At 45.5% G+C, this 23,665-nt stretch overlaps 1 protein-coding gene across 1 annotated transcript; it reads left to right on the top strand.

Annotated features, from left to right (window-relative positions):
• Positions 1-17,223: 17,223 nt before the first annotated feature.
• Positions 17,224-22,937, top strand: TARDBP (TAR DNA binding protein). The gene is made up of 6 exons (XM_062013010.1): positions 17,224-17,528; positions 17,965-18,217; positions 18,832-18,995; positions 19,632-19,772; positions 20,454-20,624; positions 21,005-22,937. The coding sequence occupies exons 2-6, from the start codon at positions 17,980-17,982 to the stop codon at positions 21,533-21,535; spliced, it is 1,245 nt and encodes a 414-aa protein (XP_061868994.1). The 5' UTR covers positions 17,224-17,528; positions 17,965-17,979; the 3' UTR covers positions 21,536-22,937.
• Positions 22,938-23,665: the final 728 nt, after the last annotated feature.

Genomic DNA, 23,665 nt, shown 5'->3' with positions numbered 1-23,665 from the left:
CCACTCTTCTCCTGCTTTAAGTACATCTGGATCTCATTAAAGCCTGGATATTATTTTTAAAAACAATCAAATCTTTAGAAAACAAAGCACCCTCCTGCAAAAAAACACCAGAACAAAATCTCTGACCTAGAGGTTTTCCAGCATCCTAGGGAACAAGAGATGCTAATATTGTTACTAGAAAGGCTCTAAAGGCACTCCTACAAGGAACGATCTACGGGGCGCTTGTATGTTTGTTATGAAATAATTTGAATCCACAGAGGAATTCCATATGTGGCTTCCCCTCTGGTGACTAGAGGTTCCCACCTTGGCAGTGATCCTGGAGCCCCATGCCTACAGGCTCAGCAGCATGGAAGGGGAGGGTGGACGCTGGAGGAGTAATGGGATCATCAGCCGCTGAGGCTGCTGCTTGGCACGCCGACAATGTTTGTTTGCACCTCTTTGAAGATGAGAGATGAAAGTGGCGCCCACATGGGCTGCCTTTGATTAGCTTCTTATTTTTAACATTGCAGCTGCGATTATTTTTCTTTTTCTTGAAGCATTTCTTCCCCAGCACCAGAAACTCTGAGGTTCCCTTCTCTAGGGAAGTTCAACTTCAAGGAAACATAACAAAGAGAAGTGTGAATGTAAAGGAGACTGGACAACTCGAGGCCAGTGGGGAATTATGTCATTTTATTTTTAATTTTACTTCCATTTTTCCCCCAATCCCCCATCCTCAGCGGGTCTCAAAAAGAAAATACTTGTTTACTTCTTTTTTAATAGGGAAAATAAATGAGTCCTGGGATTGTACAGAGCTGTCATGAAGAGGAAAATATCTAATGGTTCAATTCCCAGCTCTGTCACTGAACCACTCTGGGACTTGGGGAAAAGTCAGTTCGCCCATCTGTAAAATGGGATTTATAATGCGTTGCTTCTCAGGGGTATTGAAGGAGTATGAGTAGCACTGATGGAATGCTTCGTGCACCTTGGATAGAAGGGGCAATAGCCCTGTGAAGTGCTGTCCTTAATAGATACTTAGAGGAGTTTCCTTCAGTGTGGTACTTATCTGACCACAGCAGCCAAGTGTCTCACAGCTACTGATGGATTTCCCCCCCCTATTACCTCTGTGCATCATAGAATTGTTGCACAGGAAAGAAAGGCAAATAGCAAATTGAATGAAATGGACCTAGTCACATAGAAAAGATGTGGTAAAGTCAGAACTAATCCTTTATTTCTTAAGTTTCTGCCACATCCATTAGATTTTCCTTCTAGTCATATCATTTTTGTGATCTGAAGGCATGAGGGAAAGACATCATCCCTTCTTCCTACTTTGGTCAGTCACATTATGTCTGTCTTCCTACTGCATAAGGAGCAAGTGGTCTGAAAACGGAGCCAATATTTGTTGTGCATTAGTCTATTTCCTATCATAATATTTTGGTTTTGTTTCTTTCACCTGACAGAGTAGTTTTCAGTCAAGAATTTGGTCAGATGTTTATCTGGTTATCCACGGTGAATGCTCCAGCTTTAAGGAGATGATGTCAGGAAAAAGTCTAACCTGCTGTTCTTTATTTTCAGGACCAATTTACAGAGGTGGTAGAGCCATACATACAAGTGATACCAGAGGGAACTGCTGGCAATTGGTTCTTCCAAAAATGTAGGCCTAAGCTTAACTTCTGTCAGAGTGCTTTAAAAAATACTACGCAGAACCTGATACCAACAATGTCAATTAATAAGATGGAAGAACCTGGAGTGTGGATATGAGGAACAGTCAAGGAAAAATAACAACCAAGTTCAATACTCAAGCTCTTCAAAAGAAAACTAAAACTACATATGTTTATATTTCTTTCTTTATCTATCACAACATTTACCAGCCAAAGAGACATGGAGGCACATAGGTTAAGAAATTGTAGCATACTTACACAAATTCAACCAAATCTGAGAGCAAAATCTGTTTCCAACAAATAAAGTACCTGCTAAATCCTCTAAAAGACACTTCAGTCTTGACATGAAGTTTACACTAATCCAGCCAAAGCATGTAATTTACACAAGTTTCCTTGTCTTTATGGCATTTCACCTGCTCCTAGGAAGAAAGGCAGTCCAGGGCACTGCTTTAGTAATCCCACTGTCCTAACACCATCCTGGTCAACCCAGCTCCTTGTGAAAAAATAAACCAGACTTATAGGCTCTTCTCAAGAATATTATACAGAGTTATATTGTACAGGATAGTTTATAATATATTTACCTTAGATTCGCTCCAGAGAAACAACATACTCCAGCCCAACTCCATCCAGTCACACAGACTCCAGGACATTAAATTAACCCCCTGCCAAATTTACTGCAAGCCATCTGACCATACCATTTAGCCACAGTAAAGACAAAATCTATACCTAACTACAGTCAGGAAAGCAGGCAACTCTGTTGAAAACCTATTTATATCATTCAAGGAGATCAATGGAGAGCCCAGGCCTCGAGGCCAGTGACCTTGGATTGACACAAAACTTAAAGCAAAAAATTAACGATGCCAACTCAAGAGACCACAGTTGTTAATTCAGAAGATTCAAAAGCCATCCCTGCAGCTTACTGATCAAGGAAAAAGTGATTAAGTGGGGTTACAATTTTTCTGAAATAGAGCAAATACTTACCTGTTGCTGGTGCAGGAGCACTTCGTCAGGACACCTTAATGGCTGCCGGTCTCCTCAAATCTGTCCTCAGTGTCACTAGGTGTGGTACGACTCCAGCAGGGCTGTTTCAGGAAAAGTCTCTCCTCAGGCTGTCCAAAGCAATACTGTGGTGAGTTTTCCACAGGTTGTTTCCATAGGTACTCCCTCAGGGACCTTCTGCCCAAAAAAAGTTGGAGACTTGTGAGGAAAAGTTGCAGCAGGAACAAGATATCCGTTGTCTGAAGGGTCCAGAGGCCACACACACTGATAAGATGAATTCTGAGGCTGAGATTTCTCAGTTCTGCCTCAGCTCTTCCTCAACTGCCTCAGCCCACCGCAGCAACAGTCCCCGAGGAGTCACTCAGGGGGCTCCCACGGCCACAAAATGGCGGCCAGGGCAGGGACGGGGCAGAGGGTGCCCACTATCAACTTACTGAGGCATCGGCATGGCACCATGTAGATGATAAGGCCAAGTACTACTGCACAGACAGTGAGGCAAGGCACCCACAGCAAGAAATTGATGATTGCTTGTGCTGTGGCACAAGCAGCTGCCTGATGGAGTGGCAAAAATGGAGAGAAAATGGCTACCTAGACGTCCCTCTGAAGAGGCGCCTCAGCCACACACACAGGTCCTTGTCAGCAGCCAAATTTCCTCAAATCTGTCCTCAGTGTTGCCAGATGTGGTATGACACCAACAGTGATGTTTCTGGAAGAGTCTCTCCTCAGGTTGTCCAAAGCAATACTGTGGTGAGCTTTCCACAGGCTGTTTCCAGAAGGTACTCCCTCAGGGGCCTTCCACCCCAAAAAAAGTTGGGAGACTTGTGAGGAAAAATTGCAGCAGGAACAAGATATCCGTTGTCTGAAGGGTCCAGAGGCCACACACACTGATAAGATGAATTTTCAGGCTAAGATTTCTCAGTTCTGCCTCAGCTCTTCCTCAACTGCCTCAGCCCACAGCAGCAACAGTCCCCGAGGAGTCGCTCAGGGGGCTCCCACGGCCACAAAATGGCGGCCAGGGCAGGGACGGGGCAGAGGGTGCCCACTATCAACTTACTGAGGCATCAGCATGGCACCATGTAGATAAGGTCAAGTTGTACTGCACAGACAACAAGGCACAGCACCCACGGCAAGAAACTGACTGCAACTGACAAAGACTGAGGCAGCTACCTGTCAGAGTGGCAAAAATGAAGGGAAAACGGCTGTCTAGACACCTCCCGCAAGAGCTGCCCCACCCACAAGCCCTGACCCAGGAGGCAGCTCACTAGCTGGTGAAAATCATCTCTTCAGGGTAAACTTCAGCCATCCTGCGGTAACACTGCCAGGAAGAGCCTCTGAAGGTCGAAGAAAAGCCCTCACCCTATCACAGCTGGCCCCAATTTAGACAGCACAGCTGAACACAGGATCGACCCCACTTGACATAGCTGTCTGGCAAACCTTGGGCAAAGGTAACTGATTTCTGAGGGGGGTTCTTCGTTTATTTTTCAAGTTAAATTACAAAAATGAGGCCCTAGAAACATTACAGAGACAGTGGTGTTCAGGGGAAGTTATGCAAAGACAGGTTTGGTTTGTGTATTTTGAGTAGCCACTGTCTGCTTGTGCAGTGCTGGACATACTGGTGTGCCTCTGCTGCCCTTACTACCTCTTAACTGGTTTTAGGCAAGAACATTTTTTTGGGTGTACAGATCTGTGTACAGCAGGGCTGTGCTCTGTGATGTGACCATGTGGGCTACCGGGTTACATGTCAGAGTAAAGATTATGTGCTGATCTTTAACTTGCTCAGAGACTTTTTTTTTTCATTACTATTATTTTTATATATTTTTTGCACTGGATGAGAAAGCCAGGAGGCCCCAATTTGGGACCAGTAGCTCCCATTTGATGTCCAACACCACCCCATCCAGCTCTTGCTGTGGAGCTGGCTGCCACATTGTGGCCTGTTCCCCTAAACGTCACATCTGGCTGATGTAAAACACACATGTTTTGACTGAAGCTTTTTCTTTAAAATGCCAACATTAAAGGAAGGTTTGCTTTGTAAAACTGAAACTGTAAAACTCTTCTGAAACCCAATCTGGGGGATTAAAAGAACCACATGAAAAGGGATAAATATGACCTGGACATTTACTTCCTGTGCAGAAGTTCACCGAACATGTGCCTCCCAGCCTGTCAGTGTAAAACAAGACCTTCTGCTCTTATTTTCAGTAGGGGAGGGGAAAAAAAAGAAGAAGAGAGGAAGACAGGAAATTTTGTAAACTGACAACTCTTTTCTATTTCATGGATAATGTCAGAGACATTGGTTTCTTTACAGTGGCATCTTATACACCTTAAAACCAGGAAGATACACAACTAGTAATAAGAAATTTAGTATTAATAGACAAACTATTCTTATTCATACTGTATGGTAAAATTGGTCTTGATCCATCTTTAACTGGGATTCAGTGGCAGAACTCCTTTGGATTTCAGTGGGAGTAAGATCAGACCTAAAGATACAATGGACTGAGTCCAAGGATTGTCTGATTGTACAGAAGAAACACGTGGATAGACAAACAGATCTTCAGTTAGTCAGAAAAAGGCTTTCTTGCATTCAAATGAATGCAAGATGTTCATATCAGTGCCCATTTCAAGTATTAAAACTCATAGTTGGGTTCAAAAAAAACCAACTTAAATATTATGAGACTTGGGGGAAAAAGTAATCGCTTATGGATTCTTTGTAGTTGTTTCCTTAGTTCTGAATCTTTAAGAAGATAATAGTGAACTACTAGAAGCTTGATTTTTTTTTAAATCCAAAGCTGACATTGTGATTTCAGAGGATGACAGAGGGGAAAAAAACATATAAGAGCAGCAATAGATTAAAGTCACTATTGTTCTCAAAATAACTTTCTGATCTCAGGTCCCAATATAAGAATTGCAGAGGACAACCTGCAGTATAATATAGAATTTGGCATTGCCATTCTGTTTTGGAAAAACAACAAAAAAAGTTCCTTTATACCAGTCAAGTTCCCTAGAAGCCAGTTATACACTAATTTGGAGTGATATTCCCTCCCTACCATGGATGACGCTGTTAAATTACACTGAAAATTATATTAGTTGCCCAACATTCATAATTTGGAGAAACACAATGAAAATGGATAAGGTGCACAGCCCTGAATCTAAAGGCAGACTTCCAACAGAGAACGCTGGACTCTGCATGTGAAATGTTGTGGGGCACCTTCTTGCACCACTGGCTTGTAACTGCTGCAATAGCTGCTCCCGTGGATGCACATGCAGGATCCACCTTGGATCAGGGCTTGAAATTCTCTGTAGTTTGAGGTGCTTGAGGCTGGAGTTTGTCAGTTCAGATCCATTGTCACTTGAGTTTTTTGATGGTTTTGTTTGTTTCAATTTTAGAGTGATTAAGTCTGGGTTGCTATTGATATTCCTGGATAATACTCCATGTCCCCCATGTGAGATACAGACACCCAATAACCCTACACCATAGTATGTTTTTTTCCAAGTATTCTCTAAACTAGTTTTGATCTTTGAGATGGAAAGTTCATCTATTCCACTTGCAGCTTTGGTTTCCTAATTGCCATTGAAGCTTTTCACAACCTCTGCTGTTGTATAGGGCTGGTAACAAAAAATAAAGACATTCTTTTTGTCTAGTCCTGGCCAAATCCTAAAACCACTTTTATAGTTTCCAGTCAGAATCAAGGGGAGGAGAAAAAAAAGGAATGTTTCAAAGTCATTGTTCATTGTCCATTGTTCAATGGAGAAAGCACCAGTTCCAAAGTCCTTTCCAAATCAGAAGTGGACAGTTCCTCAGTGATTTCTAAGCCGGAAAGAGGCCATTTTATGAACCAGAAAGCATCCATTTTCTGCATCAGTCCTTAGCCTGAGAGGCTACTGCCTGAGTCAGTTCCAGGGGGAAAATGTCTGGCACTTTTCCAAGCTTGGGAGTGTTGCTATCACAGCAATTGTTTGGTGATGCCACCCCAATAAAGCTTCGTTATGGTGTTCCTCTTTCTATAAAAACTTCAGTGCCCTCCAGTGTCCCCAGCAATCACTTATCTAATATTAGGATATTAAAAAATATGGAAAGATTTTAAAGAGACTTATTAAAATGCAATTAGCAGCGTGTACAACTTAAGCACTGAGATTATTTTAAAAAATGACTTGATTGTGTGGAATGCCACACACCTTACAGAGACAATAAAGCTGCCAATCAAGTCCATTTTCAAATTAGGAAATTTTCATTCTTTTTTTACAGCCCCCTAAGTGAATATTAAAACTGATTATTAACCTCGGAGCGTAGCAGCAGCCCCTAAGCCTGCAAGCTCTAAAGGGGAGGCTTCAGAACTGCTGTAGCCTGGGCTTCGTTCCTCATTTGGACTGAGTTCTCTGTGCTTATTTAAAGGGAAATCGCTCACCCTTTGAATAAGGAAATCTGAAAAGCCTGGATGGGTCCCTTGTGTCGAAAGGGGCAAAGCTCCAGATCTTGACATTGCAACATGGGAGGCCCGCAGTGACCCTGCCTCGCTATCACGCAGCAGAGCTTTGCCATCGATAACCTGCAGGTACGACTGCCCTCTCCTGTCCAAGCAGCGAATCTCACCCACCGTTGAACTCCCTGGCACGCAACCTTCCTTTTGTCCCAGCAAAAATGTGAAGATTAAACGAATGTTTATGTGGGAACACATCCCTTTGTCATACCCGTGTTGCTGTGCACAGATTCTCTGTGTGTATTGTTACCGTGCTGGCTTTATGTTATCATTTTCCTTGCTGAATGTAAAACCATGTCATTTACCTTGCCTGCTGCTTATTTATTTTGTGTCCTACTGACAGACAGTCAAGTGTGACACTTCCTGCTGTTTGACCTTGCTAGCATTTTTATTTCATCTATAAAAAGGGTCTTTCTCTGAGAAATTAAGTCACATTACCCTGACAGGTTACTCCTTTTGCAGCTCTTTACTCGGCTGTCACAGTGGATTTATTGGTGGTTCCTGGATTTCTCCCCTCAAGCTTGCAGACTGGAAATGATGAATTCTCTGGAAAGCAGTAAGCTAATTCTCGACTTGAATGCTTTATTTTGGGATAAATGCAAAGATTCAAAGGGAGGAGATCAGGAGGGGGTAGTCACTGACTCTGACTCCAAAACAAGAGTATATTTTAGCACATACTTAACTTTTAAGTCTATGCTTAAATTGACCTTTGCTGCTCTTTTTGGTACCATGCACAGGCCTGAAGGTATGTGCTTAGGCACTTTACCATATTAGTGTCAGGCTGCTTTGCAGGAATGAAAGTCCAGACAATATCTAAACAAGGAGGATGTCACTGATTTTCAAAGCATCTAGAAGTTACTTTACCAGCAGATGTATCTCATGACTGTAGCTCCCTCTGGAATCTAGCTGTGGCACCTGGATCTACTTAACGATTCGCATGGAAGCTATCTACACATCTTTTCAAAGTAAATAATCTGCCTGGGTTGGATAATGGGGGTTAGGAGGATGACAAATTGGGTTAATAAAATGTCAGCAAGAGCCAGGTTTGAAGTCTGGAGTGAGTCACACGCGAAACAAGTTTAGTGGCCAGGGTTCACCCTTGATCTTGAATTGGCATTTGTCTACATCACTGAGTAACCACAAGTGATCCAGCATAATTCAGCAGAACTGGCAATCCAAGGTCAGCAATATTGCTGGAGTGGAGGAGGAGCAAAGATGTCACTGCATCTTAGACTTGTGCCATAGTTAGTGAGAAGTGATGAAGTATTAGCCATAGGGTTGGCATTAGGCTTCCCAGGCCTCTGGGTTGAAAAGCAGCACCTCCAGTGCTCTGAAAGTCTTGTACTGCTACTCAGGTTGGCAACATGCCTCCTCTGCTCCTCAGGCTGAAGCAAGTGTTTTCATGGCTGGCCCATTAAGGTGGTTTAGGTGGGGAATGTGTGGAGTTTTCTGTGCTCATTAGGATTAACTGAATATTGGGACTATTTCAGGAGCCTGAAGGCTAGAAGGGAAAGATATGCAGTCAGTCAGTATTGAGATACACCCAAGAAGATGTATGGGGACTCAGAGAGGTGTACTGCATGCGAATTAGGAGAATTGCATGTAAGAGTTGTGAATATAACTGTTGATTGTTGGGGAGAGGTGGTTTTTTGTGTTTTTTTTCATTTCCATAAACAACTATTCAGTGCTAAGCAAAGTTTATGATGATTGGCACCACACTGGCAATGACAAAGAATTAAGGAGATGTAATGGACATATAATCTTTGGGCTCATGAGATGCTATATGTATGGTAATGCCAGCACAGTAAATAACTCAGTTATTAACATATTCTAAAATTAGAACAAGCAAAAAAACAGCATTCACAAATACTGAGACAATTCCTGGCAGAGAAGACAGATTACTGAAAAGGTTTGAGTAAGTGCTATGAATGGGCGATTGCCAGGCTGGAAAGCAAACTTCCAAAAGCATGAAGACTGTCCCAGAAGCTGCCTTGCATTCCTTGATTAGAATCAGCTTCAAGAACAGCCTCACCGTGGGTGCTGGCAGAGCTAGACATGAAAAGAACAATCTCTGCCTAATGCCAAATCTTCCAGCTGCAGCTTTGACAGTAGGAATTGCCCTGCAAGTCTGTACTCCAGAAGCTCACAGCATGGAGTTACCCAAATGGTAAAGCAGCAGGAAGTCTGATATGCAACATTTCAAATACATTAGACTAACCAACTGAAAAAATAACCTTGCATTATTTGTCACAGCTTATTGAGCAAGATAAGTTTGGGTCCAAATATTCCTGAACAATGAAAAATTAATAACTAGGTGGCACAGAGTTTGTTTCTGTGTTCTTCTCCACTCCTCAAAAGAGATGTGGAAAATCTGAAATGGAAATCTGGATTTTTCTTCATTGTTGGAAAAGAGGAAAGGGAAGAATATCCAAAACACCTTTCACTAAAAACGAGCAGTGTCTCTGGGATCTTGCCATCCCCTCTGAGCATTCCCAGCCCCAGCTGTGTTGCAGAATCCCTGTCTAACTCCTGGCTGCACCTCGGCAGCTCCCTCCAGGTGTCAGCCTTGCACTTCGACTGAGATTTTCTTCCCCTCAGACACATCTGGAGCAAAGTGCTGGATTCAGTGGAGATTCCTGACAAGAGACCATCTTAAAATATGAAATGTGTTCCCTAATTTCATTTCATGAAAAATACTGAAACGTCAAAACACCATCAGGTCTCCCTCAGACCTGTAAAACCGATGCCATTGCATGAGAGGGGCTCTACATGGGCCTATTAGATTTCTACAGCACCTGCCAAGAGAACTGTGAACATCTGCCAGCCCAGAAACAGTTCAGGAGCCAGGACTTCCACTTAAGTTTTCTTTTTTTAGGATGTAATTGACATGCCTGTCTTTTCTTTGGCCTTAATTCCTAACTACTTCCCAAGATACTAAAAGCTTCTGTTCCCCTCCGCACTTCTGCACATAAATCAGACCTACAGGGAGATTTTCTCAATTGGATCTCATTGTGGTAAAGCCTCTGGATGCTCGAATGAAGACACACACATGCAGGCCCACCACATCATCTAATCCTGCTCTGATTTCAGGGTTGAGATTGTTGCCAGTGCTGCTCTTTGGTTTAGGACTAGCATAGTGGGAAAGACAGCAAATAGAGATAAATGGGCCTTGTCAGACACACTTGTAGCTATAGGATTGGACAGATAGCCTGGATGTCAGGAGTAAGATTCCCCTCAGGATGTTGCTGTAGTTTATGGCATTGCTCAGAATTGCTACAAATCTTCAGGCAGGTCAAATTTGGGATGTATTCTTAAAATTACATGCATGAGCAATAATACTAATGCATGAATTTGTGAAAACAGTGAAATCCTTTGACAGAGGTGGGGAGGGAGTTGTGTCAAGACCAGGATGCAGTGTAAGGGGGGGAGGTTTGCAAAAAACACAGTGTTTGGTTCAAACTTAACTGCCTTTCAATTTCATGAGTAGAAACTGGAACCTCAGCAGAGTCTGTTGACATCGTAGGTTTTGAGATTACAGAACCCAGCTGAGTCCAGGTGTTTAATTCTTGTAGCATAGGCCTCTGAAGATCTATTGAGTAGCAACAATTTTCTGAAAGGACTGAGATAAGATGGCTTCAAATACTGACTACTGATGGGTCCAAAGGTCTGTAACCCATTAACTGTCATAAGACAACGAGCAAACGTGATAATGAGTGCAGTTTTCCACAAGGTCTTACAAAAAGTGTGAGTATTTCAAGACTTTTATAGCTGTTAGGAGAAAGTCTGCCAGGAAAGCACAATTCTGAGTGTCAGGTGTCACCAGGTTTTCAGTGTGGACTTTCAGAATGACCTTGGGGAACTTCCCAATACCTCAGCTTTCCAAACGGTTGCCTACAACGTTAACTGCCCAGAGTTGGATTAATTGCATTATAAATATAAGGGCACTAAAAAGACATGAAAAAATTCAAAAAGAGAAAGATGGAAGTCTATCACCTCTGGCAGTTTCAACTGCACAAAAAGTCCATTTGGTCACATCTGGCTGATCAGTAGCACTCACCACTCTCATCAAGAATGACTTTCTGTTCTCCGAGCATTAGTTCTCCCCTTTCCACAGCTGACAACTATTTCTCATGTAAAGGTCTTGCTCCTCTTTCAAAATTACCTGTATTAAGGCAAATTATGTGTTCTCTTCCTTTCCTTGTTGAAAGTCATTTACATGAAGAATCACAGAACTGAGATTATAGATTCTGGGGGAGGGAATGCAGAAATATAGCTAAGACTGGAAATTTGGGTGGGCCTCAATTTATGGTGGACAGCCAAAGAACAAATGTCTGATGTCACAGTAAATCATTTATATTGCAAATGATTTAAAATAATGAAAACCCATATGCATTAAATTTTGCCCTGTACATCCATTTGACATATTTTAAGTAGACAAAAGATAGATTTTACATAAATCTTCAGTAAATGTACCTCAGAAAAAATATCACCAGGCAGTAAAACCTGACCATTTTAAAAACAGTCTTTGTCTTATACTTGAGCTCCTGCTTCAGTGTGTATCATTCAGAAGCAGCAAAAAACTCCACCAGGCTGTCTGCCCACTCCTTGAAAGGAAAAAAAAAGCACATAAAGAAAGAAGGAAAAGGAGACAAAACAGCTTCCGAACAGATCCTGTCAAAGCTGTCCTTCACACTACTACAGGTCTTACAGGAATACTTGCTACATCCTACCCAGGCCACCTGTGGCTTTGCCTTTGAAGGAGTCTATTTCCAAACTCTGCTGTAAATATTAATGTTTTATTGAATATTTAGTATCTGTCACACACCAACACTTGCCATTTTAGAGACTCTCTAGCACAGTTCCCAGTCTGTGGATTTCATCCTTTGGTTTATGACAATCTGTGCTGATCAAGTTCATGTTCTTCTATCCTGGGAGTTACTTCACAACCCAGAAAAAAAAGAGAAAGGAAGTCTCTAATCCCAGCTTTAGTACACTGTAAGAGGCAATGAATTCCTTTGGAAGATGCTTGGCACATCTTCACCAGGAACTTAGCTCTGGGAACTGAATAGATACCTCTGAGAATCACAGGCAGAAATTCTTCCCAGGCTCTGCTGTGGATGGTCCAGAAAGGCAAGGGAGGTGACTTGCAGATGGCTTGATGTGACCCTGCCAAACAAAACAGAATCAGGTTAATTTTGCATTCTCTGTGTACGAGATGCAAACATTTGACAGTTCCCACAGGTACCAATCAGACAAGAGGGTGGGGATGTCAGATCCTACCCACTGGTCTGCTTTGAACCCTGGTTCACAGCCCAGAAACAAAGGTAGCAGCCAGCACCCCATTGCCAGCAGGAGCTACGGAGCTCAGCAGGGCCTTTTGGCACCACTGTTGGGTTTCCAATCACTACATAACATTTTTAGTTTCCAACAGAGCTCCCACCCAGGCCCATCCTTTTGTATGATGGGGCTGGGTTTGTGGAGAAGCAGAGGGGACACCGTCACGATGGATGGCTGACCCCAGCTGTTGTAAAGACATATGATCTCATCAGCAAAGTTAATTGCCTATCTGATTGCTTCTTGTCCCACTAAGACTCATCATCTGCCTGGAAGTAAAACAAGTAGCAGCAGTGACTCTTTGCAGTGTGTCAGGGCAATATGACCAAAGGTGGCTGTTTTTTTCTCAGAACCTGTACTAGGTGTGAAAGAACTAGGTGGGCACTGAGTCCTTCTGAGTCTTTACAAGAGCCAAGTATGTCAGAAATCTGACTTTGATTGTGCTCCCCCAAGAGATTAAAAACCACACATTACCCATTGTAACGAGTTTTGAAAGAGTTAAGTAAATCAGAACATAAACCAGAAAGAACACAGAAACTCTGCCCCTTTAAGAAAAAGGACTAAACCATCTCAGGTGGATTAAAAATGAAGTAATTGAAATCATGGCTTTACAGGATCATGGGACAATTGTCTGAAATATTGCAGGCATTATAATGAAGTCTTGGATGCTGTTTCAACCAAGGGGATTAGGAGGCATGTTACTGTGAGAACCATGGACTAAGTGATCTCTCCAGGTACTTTACATGAGTGGATGCTGCTTGTTTTTCTCCGGTAGGTGTTCCTAGGCTGCCAGATATTAGTCAGTTTTCATGTTGATAACTTGCTTGTGTACAGAAAGATCAAGTGACAGTATTTCTGGGGAGAGGAAGAAGTAATTACTGCAAATGTCCCTGCAGTTGTGGTGAAAGTTCCCTTAAAGAAAAAGGAGGGGGGGGAAGTATTGTAAAGTGCTACTTTTGTTGTGTGTGAGTGGATTTTCAATTGTAGCTAGGAAAAAAAGAACTACTACTGATCTTGTTCCTTCAAGGGACCAGCATCTATTCTAAGATCCAGCATCTGCTTAATTAGAGGCTCAAGTGGCTTTAAATTACAAAGAGGAATAAACTGAAGGGGTGTCCTCCTCCAGGCAACTACATTCAAGGTGGGCTTTATTTGGTGTACATGGTAGAGGAGATTGTGCTCAGGTATCAAAGAATGATCAAAAGGCTGATCAAAAGGATACAGACTACTTAAGGGTACAGTGATAACAAGCTGCTTTCTGCCTGTTTTTTTTTTTTTCCTTGCTAAGTATATTGAGAATGAGAACCAAACCCAAGAATCCCAACATTCCTGCTTGCTCTGACTTTTCTGTAGAGAGCACTTGTTTCATGTCTGGAGAGGGGAAGCTGTGTTCAACCTGCTTACACCCACAATAAAGCAGGAGAAACTTGAAATGGGGACAAAAAAAAGCTTCTCCTGAGTAAGAGTTGGGGGTAGGATTTATTCAGTATTGACAAAATCAGGCCGGCTTCTGACTGGATTGATATGCCACCGTTCAGTAAACCCTCTATGATTAGAAATAAGCCCAAGAACTCCAAGTTTTGCTCAGTACTCACAGTTGTGTAGTGGTTTCTTTTTATCGTGAGGTTACATTTAGATGCCCATTGATGCTGTTTTTCATCTCAAGTGCTTCTGGGAGGGTGAACAGCTGATCATTACACTGAGTTTGCTAGTACCCATGAGCACACTTAACCTAGAGCAGCACATAGTTATTGTATTGCATTTTGTTTTGTGCCTGTGGGCACACTTAAGTCAATATACATGATGGCTAGTACCACCATATTGCATTTGTCTACACCCATGGGCACTCCCAATTGCCAGTGTGAGGGAGCTGGTGAATTAACTAGCTGTATGCCCACTGGTGCAGTTACTTCAAGAGCAATACTAGTGTTAATTGCTTAACTTAAATCTGATCATAATGTACAATAACAGAAGGAAAGTGCTGCAAGAATCCAGTTCTCACAGAAAATGGACAGTAACATTTCTTTAAGCTTGTTTGATGCCCAAACTGAGGAAAAAGCCCTTGCAGCACAAGTCTCTGTTGTGAGTAATTGTCTTTCTTTCCCTGTTTTACAGCCAGCAAGCTGCATCCAGCTCACTGCTCTCCCTAAGCTTTCACCTGCATGAAATCTAGTTCAGGGCTGATGCTTACTCTGCTCATTAGTGAAATTACCACCAGATGCTTTGTTAGATAGAGGTCACTCTGGCTGAATGCCATGACAACCTCTTCAAATAGCGTGATTGCTAAACTATAGCTTTGACTCCAAATGGTGCAGGAGGTAATGTTGACATGCTGCAATTACCACTCAGTCCTCACAGCATGTTCAAACAACGCTGAGTACCTCAGTGCTGACTTGGCAACACCAGAAGTGGATTTGGGGTGTATATTGTGGATGAGTAGAAGATGTAGGCGTTCTCCTGAAATTCCTACATGGAGCATTAGCTTATCTCATTAGCCTGTGTCTAGTCAGGTCCTCTCAGAACTCTGGTGAAAAATGGTAATTAAATGATAAGGCAGAGTCTGAAGTTATGTGGGCATAGATGGGCTTGGTTTCAGTGCTGCTGGGAGCCAAATTTTGCAACTGAATAAATCTCACTTGAGAGTCTTAAGTGCTCAGCAGAAGACATTAACACCAGGGAATGGATTAGCCTTTCCTACTAGTAGGGTTGTCTTTCCTTACTAATAAGACTTATTTTTACTAGATGGGCACTGTGAATGTGGTTCACATGTGGACTGGATGAGCACCACAGAGGGACAGATGAGGAGAAAGGAGGGGGAAGAAAGTAGGAAAATCGCTTTCCTTACAACAGCATGGTACAGTCCCCTGGTGAAGTCAGAGATAAGCGAGTTTGAGAAAGCTCTGCAGCCAACTTCTCTCTATGGTGATGGCAGGCAGGACTTCACAGCTCTGCTAGTGACAACCCTGTGTGGCCTCTTGCTCAGATATCTTGTAATGGAAATTGAATGTGTTACACATGTCTCTGCTATGACTTGCAGCTAAAGTGACTGTGAGTGATGGATCAGATAAGCTCATTATTAAAATATCAGAATAAAGTAACTTGGAGATGTGGAATGGCAATTATCCAGATACAAAATGACTGATTAAAACTGTAGAACAATTAGTAAGTTATAGCTTACAGTATTATCACTGCAAAGTAAAAAAAAAGTGTTTCTCTAGAGGGTTAAGCTACTAACAGCAAGTGATTAGCCTTGTAAAGGAACCAGCCCAGGTGGGAAACACCATGTTCCTGCCACTGTTGCTTTTCTCCTCCACGTGGTTCTTTCACACACAGACTCAGGTAAGCTACCTGAGCAGAGAAGGCTCAGTGTGGCAGCTTGTGGTTGGAGCTTCAGGAAATGTACATAGACAAGCTCTTCTGCACTTCTTTAAAAGAGAGTCAGAAAAGTGGCATCAATAACAGGAGTGTCCCTTAGCCATAATGGAGAGACAACCATGAAGTCATTCCATTAAGCAAGGGAGGACTGGACCTAGTGAGGAGGATAAGCCATGTTTTATAGCAAGCACCTACTTAGAGGTGTTAGAGGACAAGATCAGAACTAGTAGGGTTTTTTTAACTTTTAGCAACCCTACAAAACTGTTTCAGACAAGGTCAGAGCAGGGCAGTGAATGAGAGGCAAAAAGCCACCCCTAGACACCTGGAGGAATTCATGAAGACATCAGTTCTGAGTGATGAACCACTAGTTGGGGAAGTGCGGGAGGTGTCAAACTAAGACACTAAATAGGAGATACAGAACTGAGCTGCCACAAAACTCTGTTACTCAGCCTGGTTACTGTAGCTCTTCCCAAGACCCACTGGGGATGCCTGCAGATCTGCAGCCACAGGCATGTCAGATCAGCCCTCCCTGACAAGTGCAGGATGCTGCTACTCAAGTGGCAACATGCCTCAGCCAGTAAAGCTCATTCATGTCTTGTGGTCAGAGGGTTTGCCTCCTACACTGACGTTACAGAGAACCTGAAACGCCAGCACTTCCAGGCTGATGCTCAGATACCGCAGTGATCGCCACACTTGGCATCTCCAACGTTATCATTGTCCGTGGAAAAGGGATCTTGGAGATGCATCCAGGCTCTTCTGCCTGAGAGCTCTTGGTACACCCGAGGTCGTGCCCGGCAAACTCCTCCCCAGTGACAGCGACCCCTCACCTTCCCTGAACAACCTGCTCCGTTGGTTAGCGCTGTCAGAAAGAGCAAGGGGCTTCTGGCGGGGGCTTTGTTTTTAATCGTCTTTTTTTGGACATGTGTGCTCATTCTTGTAACGGGCGTGGGAGGGTGAGCCATCACAGCCCTTGACAGAGTTTCCTCCACACTGCTCTTTCCCCGCACATCCCTCGGCAGCCGCTTCCCAGGGCCGCCCGTCCCGGGGCTGCCCGGCAGGCGCCGGCTCCGCCGGGAGCGCCGCTGGCACAAGGCCCCGCGTCCCCGCTCCTGGCCGGCCCCGTGAGCCACCCGCGCCCGGCGGCCCCTCACAACCTGCCGCCTTCACCCCAGCGACGGCCGCTCCCGGCAAAGCGGCGCCTTACACGGCCCGCGGCTTGCGCTCGAGGCTGTGCCGGTAGCGCTGTGCTGGGCCGCGCACAGCCGCCCGTCCCGTCCCGCCGCGGTGGCGCTGCCGAGCCCCGAGCCCCTCGCCGCCTCCCGCCCTGCCCCGCCGCCCCTTCCCGGCAGCCCCCGCGCTGCCAGCGCCCCTCGCGCAGGCGCGGCCGGGGCCGTACCACCGGCCCCGCGGCGGGGGGGAGGCGCGGCACAAGGAGCGGTGCCTCGGCGGGCTGTTACAGCCCCTGTCCCGAGAGCAGAGCCCGCGGCTGCGTCCAGGCGACGCGTCGCCGGAGACCGGCCGAGCCTCGCCGTGCCCGGGCGCGCTCTGCTGCCGCTCTCCCCGCCGCTGGGAATGGTTCGCCCCGCGGCCCGGCCCGGCCTCTGAGGGGGGCCGCGGCCGCCATTTTGTGCGGCGCCAGCGGAGGGCAGCGGGCCGGCGAGCGGCGGCGGCGGCGAGGGGCTCCGGGACACGCCGCTTCCTTCCCTGGCCGGTGAGCGCGGCGCGGCGGGCGCGCTGGAGGCCTCTCGGGCCGGGGCCACGGGCCGCGCCGGCTGCGGGGAGCTGTCCCGCGCCCGGAGGCCGCAGGCCTGGGCGGGCCTTGGCAGGCGATGAGGCCGAGGGGTGATGTGTCCCCCGGCCCCTCACGGGACCGGCTCCGCCGGGAGAGCCCGCGGCGGCCCTGGGAAATCGCTCCGTGCCTCGGGGAGCCGCCGCTGTCCGTCCCGGAGCCTGCAGAGGTGTTGGTCCATGTGTCCGCCGGCACGGCAGGGCCCGAGGCACTAATGTCACGAATAACGCGTTTCGGTGTGCCACGTCGTGTAGTAAATACAGACGGGCTTGTGCCTTAAGACCAGAGACGAAACCCAGGTCGAGGGAAACGAGGTGATGGCTTATACCCGCTTTTCCCCCCCCCTCCTGTACTTCAGTAACTTCCCGCGAAGATGTCGGAGTATATCCGGGTGACGGAGGACGAGAACGATGAGCCCATCGAGATCCCCTCGGAGGACGATGGCACGGTGCTGCTGTCCACGGTGACGGCACAGTTCCCCGGGGCGTGCGGGCTGCGCTACAGGAACCCGGTGTCGCAGTGCATGCGGGGGGTCCGGCTGGTGGAGGGCATCCTGCACGCGCCCGAAGCTGGATGGGGAAACCTGGTCTATGTCGTTAATTACCCCAAAGGTTCGTTTGTCTTCCTGCCTTCGGCTTTTTCACGCAAGTTTGCCAGAGGTCTGTGTGAGTCACGGCTAATGGAACGTGGCAATGGTAGAACCGTTGAACCCTTTTGACTTACAGGCATTCAGAGACTTTATTGCTGTAGCTGTCCGGGAGAGTAGATCTGACCCCACTGAGCTTTCAGATACGCTGCCAGATTTTTAACTCTACCCAGACAAGCACGTTCATGACAAAGTCCTTGGAGGGATCACAGCCTTACATAGACCTTCAGAGACTGAGGTGTAATGAGATCTGTGGGTACTCACAGATGCTTCTCTCAAAGCCACGGTTTGGTCACGAGGTACCATATAAAAAAAAGAGGAGCCTGGCCACCCTGTCCCACCTCACCCCTGAAAAAAAGGGGAAGTAAATTGCTAGTGAACTGTTGTTGAAAATTCCTGTCTTCCCGACATCCTTATAGGACTGCAAACTTACACTCCTAGGATGTGTATTTAATAATAAGCTCCTAGCAGCTGGCACCTTTTTCTCTTCACGGTCCACAGTTTTATACCATGCAGCTTATAGTCAATGGAAGCAATTTCCAGTTGAGGATGGTGTCTAATGTGCTTCTTTACATTCAGATAATAAGAGAAAAATGGATGAAACAGATGCATCATCAGCTGTGAAAGTGAAACGAGCAGTACAGAAGACCTCGGATTTAATAGTTTTGGGTCTTCCCTGGAAAACCACTGAGCAAGATTTAAAGGAGTATTTCAGTACATTTGGAGAAGTTCTGATGGTGCAGGTAAAACCCTTTTGCAGCTCCAAGGAGGGGCATTAGGTAGAAAACAATCTGCTGGTGAAGCCAGTAGAAACAAACAGCCGTATGAACCTGAAGAAGATCTGAAGCTGCCTGTCTCTTCCTAGGTTGTGTTTTGCTCCATGAGCTTTGTAGCTGCAGGGTTGTGCAGGTACAGATGGCCAGGAGTATTTGGGATTGGGAACTCCTGCAGATCAGCGAAATAGATGCATTTTTAAGCATTTTTAAGAGCTTTTTAATTCATATTACAGTTACTAATTGTTGTAGCTGAATATGTGTGTGTTTATGTATCTGTGTGATGCTGTTACCCTCCTGGGAGAGGATCTTCCCTGAGCCTGATGCAGTTGTCTTGCACATCTCCTGCCTGCAGCTGCACACGTTGGCCCCTTTGGTGGTCACACTGCTCATGGAGCTGCTCTGGCTCTGCCATCACTACACTACAGAGCATTTAGATCCCATTTTTGGTCACACTTGGGCTCAAGGCAAGCTAACAGTTTAATTTGTCGGTGTCACAGGCCCCTGCTTTGACGCTGTTATGGTAATTTGTGTAAGAAAAGGTAAGAATATACAGCAGGATGATCAAAACTTTTTAAGAGCCTGCTTACTTTTTTTTTGTCCTAGGTTAAGAAGGATATTAAAACCGGCCACTCAAAAGGGTTTGGTTTTGTTCGGTTTACGGACTATGAGACCCAGGTGAAGGTCATGTCTCAGCGGCACATGATAGATGGAAGGTGGTGTGACTGCAAACTTCCCAATTCTAAGGTACTTTCCTATTTAGTTTGGTTTCTGCCAAACACTCAAAGTGCTCTTCTCTAGCAGCTGTGTTCAGTGTGCAGGTGAACAGATCCCTGACCCACCTTGGGCTGTGGCTTTTCAGTCTGTGAGTGGATGGGACAAGGGAGAGGAAGGAAGGAAAACAGGAGACGGGTGAGCAGGAAGTGAAGGGGAAGTGCTGGGAGAAGAGCTAGCCACGTGGTGGAATGAAGTGCAGATGGAAAGCTGAAAATGGTGTGATTTCATGCTTAGCAGTAGCTGCTGAACTTGTGTGCTACATGAATAAATGGCAAATAAAGCAGGCAGAGTAGCTCACCTAGGGAAGGACGGAATGAGTCTTTGGTTGAATTCAAAACTGAACCTTCTGCCTGTTTCCCATGTGTATATATGGAGCTATTACCAAAAACATCCTGCAGTGGCCTCTCCCTGTTCTGGTGTATTGCTCCTCTCGTCGTTCTCCCGTGACTTTACTTCACCTGTACCAGGCAGGTGCAGGCAGGTTCTCTCAGCTGAACTTTTCACATGTTTTAGTCTTCAGCTCGGAGTCTCAGACTTCCTTGCGCTCTAGTCCTCAGAACACGCTCGACTGAAAGGGGCCTTTATCGTAACCTAGCTCAGTTCTCAGGGACAGTTGTGATTCATTTTGCTTTTCTCTTCAACTCCCTCCAGCAAAGTCCTGACGAGCCTTTGCGTAGCAGGAAAGTGTTTGTTGGGCGCTGCACCGAGGACATGACGGCAGATGAACTCCGACAGTTCTTTGCCCAGTATGGAGAAGTGGTAGATGTCTTCATTCCTAAACCCTTCCGAGCTTTTGCCTTTGTTACGTTTGCAGATGATCAGGTATGTCTTAGAATAGTCTTCAGTTCACATTTCGACAGCCTGCCTTGCAGTAGCTTGATAGAGCATTATTTCTGGAGCTCCACATGAACACTTACTTGTCCACTGTCTGGAGAATGCCAGTGGTACGGGCTCGATCTGTCCATGGGACTGTCCACGGTTACACTCTCCAGGTTCTGCTGTACAGCTGGGGCTTTGCACTGTGGTTACTGTAGTAGCGAACGCAGAGATAAAACACTTGGCCCTGGATGAAGAATGTGCGTGTGCTTCCTTTGCAGGCTAAATATCTGCTTGGAATCACGTGGGGTGTTTTGTCTTATGCTGCTAATATTTTTAAAACGTTAGTCATAACATCCTTTTAATCAATCCCTTGTTTTTTATAGGTTGCCCAGTCTCTTTGTGGAGAGGACTTGATCATTAAAGGAATCAGCGTACATATATCCAATGCTGAGCCTAAGCACAATAGCAATAGGCAGTTAGAGAGAGGTGGAAGATTTGGTGGTAATCCAGGAGGCTTTGGGAACCAAGGGGGGTTTGGCAACAGCAGAGGCGGTGGGGGAGGGCTGGGTAACAACCAGGGCAGCAACATGGGGGGCGGGATGAACTTCGGAGCCTTCAGCATCAACCCTGCCATGATGGCAGCGGCGCAGGCAGCGCTGCAGAGCAGCTGGGGCATGATGGGCATGCTGGCTAGTCAGCAGAACCAGTCGGGGCCCTCGGGCAACAACCAGCCTCAAGGCAACATGCAGCGGGAGCAGAACCAGGGCTTTAGCTCAGGCAATAACTCCTACGGCGGCTCCAACTCGGGGGCAGCCATAGGCTGGGGGTCGGCGTCCAACGCGGGCTCCAGCAGCGGGTTTAACGGAGGCTTTGGTTCGAGCATGGATTCCAAATCCTCGGGCTGGGGAATGTAGTGGCAGTGGGCTCTCGGTGCTCGCTGGTGGGAAAGCAGATTTTTCTAACTGCTGGTAAGTATACTGTAAATGCCATCTACAGCGGGATTTGCAGCTCCCTCTGGTCCGTGTGCAGGATAGTCAGTATTTTTGACATTTTTCTTTTTTACAAAAACAAAAAAATCGACAAAAAAGAAAAAGGAAAAAAAAGGAAAAAGAAAAGAAAAAGGTAAAAGGAGTTTTCTAAGTTTTGTTACCGATCTGGTTGGCGTTGGGAATGTTTGAAGCGGCCTGCTGTGTGCCCGACAGGGGAACTAACACTACAGCCCATAGGAAGGGTTTCTCCTGTAATCCTTTACCTGAATTCTTTGCATGTCCAAGTGGAAACCACTGGTCAGAAACAGCATTCTCTCCCTGTTGTTTTTAATTTGATCCCACCGTGAGCCTGTCCCAGTGCCCCAGCTGGAGAACACGATGTCCTTTCTGTTCTGTTTGTGGTTTGTGTTTTGGTTTTTCTTTTAACGCTGTCTCCCCTCCATACTAAAGTACGATATGAAGGCTTCATTTAATCTCCGCAGTTCATCTCATTTCAAATGTGTATGGAAGAAGCACTTCATTGAAAAGCAGTGCTGTAAATATTCTGCCTTAGGAGTACTTCTGTCTACATGCTTTCTCATCCAAGAATACTTCATCACACCGCACATGCTGCGTCTTAGACGGTGGGTGTTCCATTTTTATCCGCTACTCTTTATTTCATGGAGTCGTATCAACGCTGTGAACGCAAGGCTGTGAGATGGAACCAGAAGGCTGTTTGAACTTTTGAAACCTTGTGTGGGATTGATGGTGGTGCCGAGGCATGAGAGGGCTGGTATGTGCGAGATACAGGAGCGAGCGCGTGCAGAGACCGGTGGTGCATTAGGGGGTTTTATTTTACTTGGCGAGTTGTCTCTCGATCCTGTGGCTTTGGTGAGAGAGTGTGCGGAGAGCAATGATAGCAACTAAAGTACGAGTGTTTATTGCATTCAAAGGACATCCATACGTGGAAGACTTTAAGTGAGTTTTATACCTAGTTAATCAATTAGTTGAATGTGTTACGTGAAATGAATATTTGTATTTTTTTTCCCTTTGTCAACTGCTGTGAATGCTGTATGGTGTGTGTTTTTTTTTCTGTTAATGATCTGTAAGTGTGGTAAATGTGACCTGAAGATGATGGGGGTCTGTGATGAGAACATTGAGCTTGTGGTGTGCTTTGCAGTACTCTTGCGGCAGAGGTCGCTCGCGAGCTCAGTGTGCCTCCTCAGGGTGGAAGCTCCACTGTCTGTAAGATACCCATAAGAATGCTGTTTGCTGCAGTTTCGTGTTTGGATGCTTTTTATAAGATTTGTCACTGTAGGAAATTCTTAAATAAAACTGATTTAAGTAATATGTGTCTTTGTTTTGCAGCCCTGAATGCAAAGAATTCATAGCAGTTAATTAATTTTACCCTTTTGAGATGAACTCCTGTAAAGCTCTTGTGCAGCAATCAGTTTGTTTCAGATAAGCATGCTCTAAAAGTTGGCAAGTCAAGCGGAGCCACGGCTCATCCTGTATCGATCCCCGACACCCAACTTTAACCCACAGTCTTTTTGCACTGGGCACTGACACGTATAGATCTAGAGTCCAGTTCCCACCCGTTTGGGTGCCCGCACCTAGAATGGTAAGCAGATCCCTCCAGATTGCCTCTGTACCAAGAGAAGTTACTTGCTTATTCTTTTAGGAGCAGGTTCAGGGGGACAGACACTTGCTCTCATGATGTATTTCTATCCACAACATCTCCTCTGGGGGAATATGTGTGTTAAACTTGCCTGTAGGCCGGCCCACTCAGGGGAAGCAGTGTTCTGCAACACCTCCAGCCCAGGAGAAAGCCATAAACTCATGTTTAGAACTAGACACAGGAAAGACTGTCAGATGAAAAAAGCATTAGCAAAAGTACCAAGACTGACAAGAAGTCATAATCTAAAGAGCTTCATTACAGGGGCAGAAGTGGCAACTAAGAAGCAGCTTCTGAACAAAGAGCAGGGTGTTTCAGCAGAATCTGGGGAAGAAGCCTGAGGAATTGTTTAGTCTACCTGAACTTGAAAGCTACTGAAGCGTGACTCAGTTTTTACTACT

This window comes from Colius striatus, chromosome 21, assembly GCF_028858725.1.
Source record: "Colius striatus isolate bColStr4 chromosome 21, bColStr4.1.hap1, whole genome shotgun sequence".
Taxonomy (NCBI): domain Eukaryota; kingdom Metazoa; phylum Chordata; class Aves; order Coliiformes; family Coliidae; genus Colius; species Colius striatus.
The sequence above is the reverse complement of the archived record's forward strand: the minus strand, read 5'-3'. Positions and strand labels throughout refer to the sequence as shown.